Below are 14138 nucleotides of genomic sequence, written 5' to 3'. Positions count from 1 at the left end.
TTTCACTAATTGCTAAAGAAATAGATATTATGAAGAAGCTTTTATGTCTCCATCATTTCTAACTCTGCCTTCCTGTAACTTTCCAATGATAATCATTTTTCCCCTCACATGTGAATGGTTTTTTGTTTTCTGCATACCTATCTCATCCACTTTCAAAAATGATCTGCTAATTAGCTAATTAGCAATTGATTAGCTAATTTAGACAAAGTGTGATTATGTAAAATAGTGTGATTTTAAGAAAATAAATTTGGGGTGAAGTACAGACTTTTGTGCAACATACACTGATCTTAGAGCCCTAAGACATGGATCTTCCAATCCTAAGACGTGGTAGAGTTATTTTCTCTAACATTAGCAATTGCTGGGTTCCTCCAAAATGCATGTAGTTTCCTCATCTTTAAAATAAGGGTCAGTGATTACAGCTCCTCACACCCCATGTTTCTCACAGGAAACCAAACAAGGTAAAGAAGGTTACGATGTTCTATAATTGTAAAGTAATATGTAAATGCAGCATATAATTATCATAAAGCAATCAATTATTTATAATACCTACTATAAGCAGAAACAATCATAATAACCTAAATTATTATATTTTCATTGTGATTAGGCACGGAAGAAGATGTAGTAAAGTCAAAGAAAACATTCAGAAGTCAAGCAATAGTGAACCAGAATGCAGAGACAGAACTTATGCTGGAAGGAGACGATGATGCAGTCAGTCTGCTACAGGAGAAAGAAATCGACAACCTTGCAGGTAAATTTTAAAATATGTTTTTCCTATTTGTTGTAAATGAACACAAAGCTACTGAATTCAAAATCTGTCTCCTAGTAAATGAATGAGTGCCAATGGTTGTAACAATGCTCAATCACACGAATGTTAAAAAGTTACTTTATCTCATTTCTAATATTGAAGACAAGACCCCAAAGTAATGTGTATGTTACTGGCAATAAATGAATATCATCAAATTTCTAGGTAATGAAGAGCAACTTTTTATATAGAAGAAATAATAATAGTATCAGTTACTCACATCTAAGTGCCTATATTATAATTGGGAAGTGGGACAGGATGACAGGCTCATTGATTTACATGTGTCTCCAACACTCTTAAGAGCCAATAGGTCCTTCACCCAGGTGCCAACTGAATTTGCCATTTCCTCCCATTTGTCACTCTAAAGAATGTCTCTCTCCACTCCTGTTTTGTTCTGTAGCCTCATATTCCTAAGCCACCAGCAGATATTCTTTCCCCTACTGCCTCAGTTTATCTTGTTGTGATAGATGTCTGAGATCAATTCTGGATGTGATTCTACAGTGACCAGATGGGGTATGGATATCTTAGCGTATTCACCCATAACCTTTTTTGAGTTTTAAGCCACTTTGAGAATCTGATGAAAGCAAATGGCTTCATGAAGAGGCACATACAGTTCTGTACACAATGTTATAGTGATCACTGACCCCTGAAAATCAGTCCGTGGAATTATATCCCCAACCTCACCTTAAAAACTCCTGCTTCAGAGTCTCAAAAAGTAGCTGAGTCTTAGTTCTCTTGCAGCCCACACAAGGTTGAGGTGGCAGGTGGCAATAGAGAGGTGGACTTATATTTATAATTCTTGACACAAAATCACACTTGTTGCAAGGAACTGAAAATTATCTGGCATGGCTTTATGAAAGTCTCTAGTGATTTATTTCTACTGGTTGAAAGAGTTGTCTTTTCATCTTCAAAGAGAAGATGTTACTGTTAATTGTAAACTGGAGATAGCACATTATTCTCCGTCTTCTAGATTAAGAAAGAAAATATTTAATAAGTTTACTCTAATGCTAGTTCCTAGATATTTCTATATTATTAACATTTCTGTATTATAAAAACTATTTTTTTTTCGATTTAAATGTACTCTTAAGTCTATGACCAAATGTTTGCCTCAAATTCTTAAGTAAATGTTCAAGTTTTGGTTTTGTTGTTTTCGTGGTTTGTTTTAGTAGCTCAGAGATTTTTATCTGAGGCCATTTGGAAATTTAAGCTAATGAAGGTCATTGATTCTGTTTGCCCCCAGATGTGTTTTCTTTTCTGCTGGTCTCATTCTTCATCTTAAAGAATATAGAAAATTCACAAATGTTATTTCTGACCCTTGTTGTATTATGTGTTGTCTTTCCTATTCATATATGCTAGCAGAGATGTTTAATAATTGTACAGTTCAGATTGACTCGCTGGTCCTTTGTTCCTACTGAAGATAATTAGTTAATACAGATTTACATAGTCCCTTGAAATTTATTGTAAGACTGCCCAGTAATGCCAGTGGCACAATTCAACGAAGACTAATAACCTTTATATATTTCTCTTCTTTAATGGTAGCTAATTATTAATATTAATTTATGTTTATAAGAAAAAAGCCCCCAAAAAAGTTAAGTTCAAACACCTAAAGAACAGTGAAAATATGCTTGAAATAAACTATTTAAAATCAAATTATATGACTCCTGACCAATTCACTGAATCAAGACTCCTCTAATTTCTTTTAACGGATTTGTCATTGAGCACACCTGTTCCTATCTATAATATACCTGGTCCTAACTCATACTCTTCTAGCAGGATCCTTGTGTGTTACAGCTGTCCTAAAGTATGGATCCTCTGCCTACTCTGTAGAGTTCATTTTAAAAACAGCAGTCCACAAATATACTCTGAACCTTGAATGCCGTGGAAAAGTAAGGAATGGATGTTTTATGAAGGGCCACAGAAATATTCTGCATATTTTATAAGAATAGATTCATTTTGTAAATGCTGAAGCCTATTAATCTAGACTAACATAATAGTTACAAGGTTACATAAAATTCACTTTTAGAACTTTATTACAAGCCAGAATTCTTAAGTTTAAGAAATCAGCTATTAGTTAAAGACGCAGTTACATCAATACGTAACTGTTTTTGCCCTAAGAAATTATTGTCCAAATCATGGTTATCTCTGTTGCAGAAATTAAAATTTGTTTAATAATAATGTCTGTCTTACTCATAACATGTCATTCTAAGTAGCCTGACAGAGCTACACTGCCTAAAGAAAATGTCACCCTTACAGGAGACTTAAATCCAAATTAAAACCCAGGCCGGGCGCAGTGGCTCACGCCTTTATTCCCAGCTCTTTGGGAGGCCAACCTGGGCGGATCAGAGGGTCAGGAGATCGAGACCATCCTGGCTAACACGGTGAAACCCCGTCTCTACTAAAAATACAAAAAACTAGCCAGGCGTGGTGGTAGGCGCCTGTAGTCCCAGCTACTCGGGAGGCTGAGGCAGGAAAATGGCGTGAACCTGGGAGGTGGAGCTTGCAGTGAGCGGAGATCATGCCATTGCACTCCAGCCTGGGAGACAGAGCGAAACTCCACCTCAAAATAAATAAATAAATAAACATAAAAATAAAAAACACAAACCCAAGAAATCCTAAAATCTGTGTATAACATTAATATAATCTCATATATATTTGCTATCTCAGAAATACATAAAGTAAAAAGTGCCTATTTCAGTCTCTGAGATAAAAATTACAGGTTTATCTTTTCATGATAACTTAATGAAATGGCTTGCGTATTATTAGTATAAGAAATATACTTTCACATATATAAAAGTAATTAGAGTTCTTAGATTTTTAGAATAGATATGAAAGAATACATCATTTTTATAATTGTAAAGGTAAACCTAAATCTGCTGATTAGCATACTACAATTTCCTGTTATTTATAAAACTCTGTTTTGCTGACATAGGCATACAGATAAGCAGATATGCATTATGATTTGCCATTATGTAATAATAAGTTAAATTCAAATAGAAGAAAGTATGCTAATTAGTACAGAAAACTTAGAGAAAAGTACTAATTTAGTTAAGATTAATTCTTTTCTTTTTTTAATTCAAAAGGTAGGATCAATTTCTGTTTATTAAAAAAAAAAAAAAAAGAGAGAGAGAGAGAGACAAAGAATAGCCTGCATGAAGTGCTAGGAGCCAGACATCAAAACCAGCTTTTTTCTGTATATAAATGATGCTGCTATTATAGATTTAACATTTTCTGTGAAAGGAAAGTCTGTATTTTCTGCCTGTTGAAAACTGTTTAATAGCAATAGCAGTTACTCTTGAGTATATTTACATTTTCATGTTTTTAAAACTATTTTCCTTATAGCTGAAAATATTGACAAATGGATATGGTGAACTTTTCTAAATAAAAAAGAGTTAGGCCTAGGGTTAGGATAGGTGTTCAGACAGATTTGTGGGCAGTAACCCACTTAATCTAAACAACAACCCAATAAGGTAGAAATGATTACCACCAATTTTAGAAATAAAGATAAACAGGTCAAGAGATTAAGTAACTTGCATAATGTTAAGAAGTATGCAAAATAATGTATTTCCTTACAAATACATAGTATATGGTTTAAACTAAAATATACCAAATAGTATATTTGAATGTGTGTGTGAGTGTGTGTGTAGGTATATATCATTAAAGATTCTTCTAAAATTATGTAAAAATGACATCTTCTGTTTATAACTCAATTTTTACACTGGTTCCATTACATTGGAAGTATATTAATATGTTTAATAATTCATTTTAGTTTTGCTTATAGATAGTCTATGTGTGGTCCAAATCAATCTGGTAAGTTAAAAACAATATGATAAATAGACTGCTTTTAGTACAATTTTACTTAAATGTTGACCTTTTCTTATGTTTTCTCCATTTTGTTTGGAGTTTTCTAGTTGTAATAAAGACAAAATGTTCCACACTATAGCTTTAAATGTCATACAATTTTCTGTTTCACTTTTAGTTCCCTTTCTTCCCAAGCTGTTCATCTCAAGAGGCAAGTTAAATGTGTGTGACTACTAATTACCCAATTTATTATGTATTACTGTAGCAAATGGCTAATATTATTATAATATAGACGTATGCCAATCAATAAAGTAATTATTATATTAATAAAACCTAACTTAATTTACTTTAATTGCATATTTAGTTTGTAGTGATTCGCCAAAGTGAATTAGTACCTAAATCCCATGTGACTAAAGATTTCAATTTACTTTTTTACTGAAAACATTGAAATTGGTATAATTCAATGAATTTTAATATAAAATCTTGATTACCTATTTTAATTTGAACGTTAGCAAGTTGTTTCTTCAAATAACTATTGAGTAACTGAAATTCAAGATTAACTCAAATTTATATAAATTGATAAGTGAAGGATTTAATTAAATTGAAAAAATGACATCCCACCAATGAAATGTATTTCATTTCTTTTAGAATGGTAGTTCTGTCACATATGCTGAGTGACAATAGAAATAGTTTACATAATGGAATTGGAATTTATATGGGTTCCTTATTGTTTCTTCCAAAAGTTAGTAATTTTACTAAGTTAGGGAATTCTGAGTTAATGACAATGATGGTTCTTTATGTTTTATGATCAGTTCTGTAAATTGTAATAATTTTATTTTTTGTTTGCATATATATATGCTATTACTAATAACAACATATACATATATTGTTATTAGGTGATATATATATATATATATAGGCCCAAACTAATGTCCAAACTTCTTCACCTGAAATATCCTTCTATTTCTCTGTTCCACTCCCTCTCCCATCTCCTCCTGTTAAAAACCCTACGCATTTTTAGACCCATTTAAAACACTGATGAAATATTCACTGGCCAATCATATCATCTCCATAATATTTTTGTTAGCATTTTTTTGGAAGTAGCATTATTGAGATATAGTTCACATATCATATAATTGACCCTTTTACATTGTACAATTTAGTGATTTTTTAGTATATTCATTCACAAGGTTATGCAACTGTTACCAAAATCAATTTTAAAATATTTCATCACTCCAGATAGAAACCTTGTTACCATTTGCCTTTCTTCACCAATTTTCCTGTTCCCTCCTTTGCAGTCCTGGACAACCACTAATCTACTTTCTGTCTCTATAGATTTGCTTATTCTGGACATTTTATAGCAATGGAATCATAGATAGTCTTTAATGGCTGCCTTCTTTCACTTAGCATGGTGTCATCAAGCCCTTTCCATATTTTGTCATGTAGTCCTTCTTTTTTTTTTTTTTTTTTTTTTCTGAGATGGAGTCTCACTCTGTTGCCCAGGCTGGAGTACAGTGGCACATGATCTTCACGCACTGCAAGCTCTGCCTCCTGGGTTCACAGCATTCTCCTGTCTCAGCCTCCTGAGAAGCTGGGACTACAGGCACCTGCCACAATGCCCAGCTAATTTTTTTTTTTGTTTGTTTGTTTTGTTTTTTTTTTTTTTTTACATTTTCTGGAATCATTCTTTATTTATTGGGAATTTTACATCTCTTTTATTTTTTTTTATTTTTTTTTAATTTATTTATTATTATTGTACTTTAAGTTGTAGGGTACATGTGCATAACGTGCAGGTTTCTTACATATGTATACTTGTGCCATGTTGGTGTGCTGCACCCATCAACTCATCATTTACATCAGGTATAACTCCCAATGCAATCCCTCCCCCCTCCCCCCTCCCCATGATAGGCCCCGGTGTGTGATGTTCCCCTTCCTGAGTCCAAGTGATCTCATTGTTCAGTTCCCACCTATGAGTGAGAACATGCGGTGTTTGGTTTTCTGTTCTTGTGATAGAGAGAGGTTTTCACCATGTTAGTCGGATGGTCTCAATCTCCTGTCCCCGTGATCCACCTGCCTCGGCCTCCCAGAGTGCTGGGATCACAGGCATGAGCCACCGTACCCGGCCGCATGTAGTCCTTTTTATGGCACTTATTCCATTGTATGGATACACCACATTTTATATATCAGCTCATTAGTTGATGGACATTCAAGTTGTTTCCACCTTTTCACTACTATGAATAATTCTGCTGTAAACATTTTACAAGATTTCATGTGGACATATGTTTTCATCTATCTTAGGTATATTCATAGGAGGGGAATTAGTGGGTCAAATAATAAATCCACATTTAACTTTTAGGCTATTTACCAAAGAGGCTGCGCCATTCTGAATTCTCATCAGCAGCATGTGAGGGTTTCGATTTCTCCATATCCTCACCAAGACATGTTATTATCTGTCTTACTTTATTCTAGCCACCCCACAACATATTGATTGTATCATTCTTAAGACACATACCACATAAAGCCTTGCATTGTAGATGTTCTTCCATGTTTTCTCTGTCCTTTTAGACTAGATCCCTTAAAGACAGCATTCATATACTGTGTAGCTTTGAACTGTGAAGAAATCTCCTAACACAATTATTTGCCCTCAAAGGTTCCCACTTAAAAATATTGTGTAGGTAAACTGGAAAGCTGAGATAATTATTGAATTAGTTTATATCAAAAAACAAAAGACAAACCAAAACTTATGATCTGTTGAAATAAATATTTGGGGACTCAAATTATCAGACTGTCTGCTCATACTAACTGAATTATTCAAATAATTTCAGTAGCTCTTAATAAGTTTTGTTTTGTCTTTTGTTTTTTGGTATAAGTTAATTATACCAAAAGCTGAATTTCAATTCAGCCATCACTTGAATTTTCCAGGATAGGAACACCTAAAGTTAAGCTAATCTTTATTGCATTTCCGCTTCTGGTAAACGTGTCATTTTAACTAAATGTTTCTGTAAGTTCCAATTTATAACGTCAAAATACCACAAGTACTGTTACTGTAAAAAAAAATTTAGCAAATAGAAAAGGTGTTCTATATCCAATGGATTGTAATGCTACTTTGTTTTTTTTTTAAAGTAGTTAGTACAGGGAGATAGCAACACAGGGAAGAAGTATTCAAATGTAAGAGTTGGATTTATTTTTAATTTGTGTTTTTCATAATGGTAGGTTTACATTTCTTTACACACACACACACTTACCAAGAATCCAAAATTCAGAAAAGTGATTATGTAAATTAAGAATGAGAAAAATACAGAAGTAAGGAGGAGATCTATTAAAAGGCTCTCTGAAGTGCCAGTCATCTCCTTCATGACCCACTTTGTTGCGCATGACAGTTCCCGGTTGTACCTTCCCTGATTTTTAGAGGGCAATGTATTTTCAAGCTGTTTTTCTTCTTGTAAACTGGGTTAGGTTGTATACATATTCTATAGCTGTTGTTCTACTTGATCAAAACAAAATCAGGTATCCAGTGGTGAAAACAGGGCTGGCAGGTGGAAGAGGGGGCATTATGTCGGCTTTTTCTTAAGGCTGACCATTTCTACCTCCCTAAATGTCTTTTTGACTACATTCACTTGCCCATTTACTTACCCATTAACATCTTTTGAATATCTACTAACTCAGATTGTGACAGAAAAAAAAGTCATCAAGAGAATTAGCTCTGCTACCACTACCTCTGGGTAACTCAAATAACCAGGAAGTTATGGCAGATAATGTATCTTCCCTAAGAAATTAAAGTAGACAGTTGAAATGATCAGCTTGACAGTTAGACCTTCAGTGTCCTAACTTCAAATATCCAGATACCAGAGGCAAAGTTGTTTATATATAAATTGAATGTTTCCTACAAACTGAGCTAGAAAGGAGAATAAAACAAAAATATACAGCATATGAGAAGAAAGAACTCAAGATTCTGGGAAAACATAATTAAAATAAACTACAGAATTCTGAAATCTAAGAGTTTGTCTAAGAATATGTTCTTTAAAAAAGAATAAGAGTCTAAGCCAGTAGCACAGAAAATTTTGTTGTAACTGTTGACTTGAATACGTACTATGGGAGAGAGCATGTTCGGTGCAGATAGACTCAAATTAATCTGCTTAAGCCTAACTCTGTGCATTGCAGTGCTGATATGGTGAATGTAACATTCTGTCTCCAACAAAACTAGTATTTTTGAAAGGTTCCTCCATATTTATTTTTATTTCATTTTAGTTACAGAATGTAACTAGAAGTTATTCAACCTGATACTTGTATTTAGGGGGAAAATATCTCTTAAACATTCTGAATTCTCTAAAATGCGTTTTGCTCAGGATTTTCCCCTTAATTTTTAAACCCATGTGTATTTCAAGGGAAATTTAATCCATATGTCCCTGACTCACTCACACTTAACTCATCAAAATGTTGTTTAGTGAAAGCTATTTGATGTTGAAAAAGCCTTATGAGTCTTTATGAGTCTTTTTTCTCTCTTTGAATGAGGAAGTTGCTTTCCCAGTCATAAATAGTATACCCAAAGGATTCACATTCAGCTTCAAACACAAAATTCACAATGCTCTTAGAGACAACATTAATACATGCCTATTTCTTATAAAAGCTAAAGTATTTAAATTTCTAACTTAATTTTTAAATCAGTTAAGGTGTTATAAAAGTAAATAAAAGCTTCATCTTGAATATTGAGCCTTTTTGCCTCTTTTCATTATTTTCAAAAAGTCTACAGGTCCTTTTAGAGTGTGCAAACATTTTACTGTAATCCATATTTCTTTTATTTCCATATACGTATGTTCCCCTTCAACCATGATTCTGTCATCTATGAAACACTCTAAGGTACTCTTAACTGTAACAACATCCCTGATAACCAAACTGTATAAATTAAAAATGTAATAAAAAGACACAATTCAACTATGCTTATTAGACATTATCTTAGTTCATTTTCTGTTGTTTATAAAAGGATGCCTGAAACTGGATAATTTATAAGAAAAGAAACTTATTTTATATAGTCATGGAGACTGAAAAGTGCAAGGTCAAGGGGCTGCATGTGGTGCGGGCCTTCTTGCTGGTAGGGACTCTCTGCAGAGTCCTGAGGCCACACCTGGCATCACATGTGAGGGTTATCACATGTGAGGGGCCGAGGGAACTCACAGGCTATCTCAGGTCTCTCTTTTTCTTCTTATAAAGTCAACGAGTTCTACTCCCATGATAACCTATTAATTCATTAATCCACAAAAGGATTAATTCACTCATGAGGACAGGGCCCTAATGACCCAGTCACATCTTAAAGGCACCACTTCTCAATACTGCCACATTGAGGGTTCAATTTCAACCTGGGTTTTGGAGGGGACAAACAAACATATTTACACAATAGTAGACATCAACCATAAATCATATATAATTTGCATTTTTTTGTTAATTTTAAGAATAAAAGCCACCCTTTTTATGGTCAGGTGTTTCACAAACCATACTCATAAGATCTGTTCTTTCTTAATACAGTGTAATAGTTGAAACCCATTTTGATTTTCTACTTTTTTCTCTGTATGGAGAATTTATCATAAACTAATTCCTCTACAAATTTATAGTCATACTCTCTACCAATCTGTAGAATAGGGCAATAAATAACTAACTTACCAGGAGACCATATTTTTCTATATGGAGGTGACTAAGTTTTCATCATTGTTTTAAGCATGTGAATGAGGATATTGATCACCTACTGAGAAAATATATGGGTCATCTTATTAGATCACATTTGAGGGAAAATGCGAGATAACAAAACAATTTTCCTAGTACTGAATTATGGATGTTAGCAACTTGGAGAGAAGGAAGAGTGAGCTCTTCATTACCTTGTCACTGCCATACCTAAGTGTGTCCTCGTCCTCTCTCTGAAAGACTTTGCCACTTACTCAAACGTAAGTTTACAAAGTGATTTTGCCACTACAGTTAGAGCAGTGCTATACAGAAGGATCAAGAAGTCTTTCTGCAGACTGAAAATATTTTATTTAATTAGTTTATTTCCATGACTTGATGTTGCAGAGCCAGAATAGCAGCTATAGAAATACTTAAACAGTTAGCTCTAAGGACAAGTATTTACATGGCAATTAATTTACAAATGGTTATTCCAGTAGAATATGCTCTACCAGTTCAAGTCATCAGTCCAATAAAAACAAGTCAATTGTTTTCTCTTAGAATAGAAGATTAGAATAGAAAATGTCAAGAATCACACAAAATAAGGACAAGACCTGGAAGGACCTCTTGGACTCTTATTCTCTGATGCCAGATCCAAACCACTCAGGTGAATGTGGTTATCCCACCAAAACAAATATAAGTATTGAATATCAACTCTATGTGAGACATAATGGTGGGTTCTTGGAGTAAAAAGACACATATGATCAAAATTCTGCCCTCCAGGAAGTTATAGAGGAGAAGAGATAATGAAAAAAAAATAGTTAACCTAAATGTAGAAAGGAAACCATTACAACACAATAAATGGTCCTAGAATAACATGGATTCTGGAAAGCCTTTATTAGAATGGGTATTTCCTTTCTTGAGTCTTGAAAAATAAGTTAAACATTTAGAAGTATTTAGAGAGTTGTTGCAGAAGGCGGGAAATGTATGCTAAAACATTAACTTCTGTGTGAAACTACAGTAGTTCTAAATTACTTCGGTAAAACGCATGAGGCAGGGAGTCTCTGAAGCTGAAACTGACAAGCTCAGGGAGGGAACTTTATGTGCCATAAGGAATCTTGATTTTATCCTGAAGGCCACAGTGAGACTGTGAAAGATTTTAAGCATGACAGTGATGAATTTTTTTAAAAAATCACTCTGGCCCTTGTGTAGAATATGTTTTTAGGATGCCCAGACTTAAGGTAAGAGCTTGACAGGAGGCTCTTTTCCAAAGCAGCAGTGATGAGAGCCTCAACTAAGTTGACGGCAGGCAGGAAAGGGGAGAATGGGACAGCTACCAAAAAAAAAAAAAATTAGAAGGTAATTTGTGGAGGACTGTAATAACTGACTAGTGCAGGCAGTAAGAATGAGGGGAATCAGGCCTGAGAGGAGAGGTGGTTTAGAAGCTATTAACTGTGTGTGGGAATGTGCAGATGCAAGGTCTTCTGTGGGTGGGAGATGAAGATGCTTGACCTGTTGGGCCTCCAAAATTTTCAAAAGAATAGAAGTTTGAAATTTGAGAGCCAAGGTGGGCATGGAGTTCATAATGGAAACCAGTAAGATCACCTAAGGGAAGTGAGAAAATAGAGAAGTAGTAGGCCAAAATCAGATGCCCTGTGGCACAAGGTTTAAAGGGCAGCCAATGAAGGAGAACCCACAACAGGATACCAAGCAGGAAGTAAAGTGGTAAGAGAAAAGGAAAGATTCCTATGCTTAGGAGTCAGGAACTCTGGCTCAGCACTTTTCAAACTAATGTTCCTTGTAACACAGGTCTTTTGAAAGATGCTAATGAGAAAAAAGAAACTCTATAGTTAAATGTGTTTGGAAATTTATGAGTTTAAAAATAAGTTGCAGGCCAGGTGTGGTGGCTCATACCTATAATCCCAGCACTTTTGGAGGGTGAGGTGGGAGGATCGCTTGAGCTCAGGAGTTCAAGACCAGCCCGGGCAACATGGCGAAACCCCATCTCTACGAAAAATTTTTTTAAATTAGCCAGGTGTGGTGGTGCGAGTCTGTGGTCCCAGGTACTCAGGAGGCTGAGGTGGGAAGATCCCTTGAGCCTGGGAGGCAGAGGTTACCGTGAGATGGTACCGCTGCACTCCAGCCTGGGCAACACAGTGAGACTCCATCACAAAAAAAACAAACAAGAAAAAGTTGCAGAATTTTTTAATTGATGGACTTTTCCAAGCTTTTAACTTACTAATTAATGAGTATTTCCCAAATAGCTTGGCCCAAGTAGAGGTTGGACTGAAATTAAAGGAGAGAATAGGAGTGAGGAACTAAGAGATGGAAACTGATACCTAGAGCTTAACAAAGAAGGGAAGAAAGGAGATAGAAATAAGAGAGCAGAGGCGGCAGGGGAGGGTAGGCCTAGTAGCACAGATAGACAGGGTAACTACCTCAAACAAGAGGAAAGATACATTTCCAGAAACTGCTGAAAAACAGCAATAAATGCAGATGCAGAAAAATCTTTAGATAAAGGAAGACAAATGAAAAAAATTTAATTTTTCTTGAAAATATGAATTATTCATTTATTATATAATCAGGATGAACAAATGTATAGGTGAACTTTTCTAGAAAAAAAAAATCCGTATATCTATCCATCTTCTCAGAAGAATGTGTGACCCAGAAAAAAGGGTAAAACCCACTGCTCTGCATTATTATTTCTGAGCTCTAATCTTTGATTCCTTAACCTACAAAGTCTGACATTCAAGGATATGTATGATTTTTCAGTTTCATCTCACACTGCTTTCCCTTACACACCCTAATCTCTGGCCAGACTTATTTACTGCTCATTTACGCCTGCAACTGTGTATTTGCCCAAACTATTCCCCTTGCTCACTATGCTCTCCCAGACCCCGACCTGTCCAAATTCTACCCATCCATCACACCTCACTACAGATGTCACTGCCGTCATTCTATTCCAACTGCTCACTCCCCCACCAAAAATAGGCTGGAAATCATGATTGTTCTGTGAATGTCTAGAATTTTTTTCTGTCCCTTTCTTGGTAGGAGGCAACATATATAACAAATACCCTGACTTTGGAATCAGATCACCAGATTTGAATCCTATCTCTCATTTACTAGTTGTATGACCTCTAAATCACTCCAACCCTCAGTCTCATTTTCTTATGTGTAAAATGGAGATGATAGCAGTGCTATCACACAGGAATGTTAATAGAAATAAATCATGTAAAGTACTTTACACAATTCTTAGTTTAACCCTTTCTTCCTTATGTCATAATTATTTTGTGTGTTCTTTACCTTATACTATAAGCTCTTTGTGGGTAAAATTTATGTCTTATACACCACTGTATTCTCTCCTTATATGCAAAAACAATACACTACTCATTAAGTAATTTTTGTTGACTACATGAATGAATTAATGAATGAATGCTGAGTTAAACATGCCTCTACACATTTAATTACAAAGAGAGAGCAAAGTATACACTAGGAAAAATATGATAGTCGTAAAATTATGCCCTTTAAAACCTAATAGTGCACATGTAATATAGCTAGAATGATCAATTAAATTATAACTCTCTTTGGTTATCAGTATATTTTTAAATTTGTTTTCTCTAAAACAGTTATCTTTTATATTTATAAAGAAAAATTTGAAATCAATTTCAGAAAAACATAAAATATGTAATATATTAATTTCAGTGAGCTTTTACTATGACATATAAATGCAACACTGGTATATATCATTTTCTATATTCAATCCACAAACATAGATTGCATACTATATGACAGATACGTGATAGGTGGACAAGATAATAAACCCTGTCTTCAATTAGCTTGTGCCAAATAGGAGAAACAGACTTTTAAACACATATATTTAATATATTAT

The 14138-nt window shown here is 34.4% G+C and overlaps 1 protein-coding gene across 5 annotated transcripts in view; it reads left to right on the top strand.

Annotated features, from left to right (window-relative positions):
• The window catches only part of LOC105486020 (neurobeachin), a 747447-nt gene that overhangs the window by 511572 nt on the left and 221737 nt on the right, over positions 1-14138 (top strand). For all 5 annotated transcript variants that reach the window (XM_011748656.3, XM_071081645.1, XM_071081644.1 and 2 more), the window contains one exon: positions 605-748. In XM_011748656.3, coding sequence (XP_011746958.1) covers positions 605-748 — 144 coding nt within the window. The remainder of the gene's footprint in view (positions 1-604; positions 749-14138) is intronic.

Source organism: Macaca nemestrina, chromosome 16, assembly GCF_043159975.1.
Source record: "Macaca nemestrina isolate mMacNem1 chromosome 16, mMacNem.hap1, whole genome shotgun sequence".
NCBI classification, from domain to species: domain Eukaryota; kingdom Metazoa; phylum Chordata; class Mammalia; order Primates; family Cercopithecidae; genus Macaca; species Macaca nemestrina.
The sequence above is the reverse complement of the archived record's forward strand: the minus strand, read 5'-3'. Positions and strand labels throughout refer to the sequence as shown.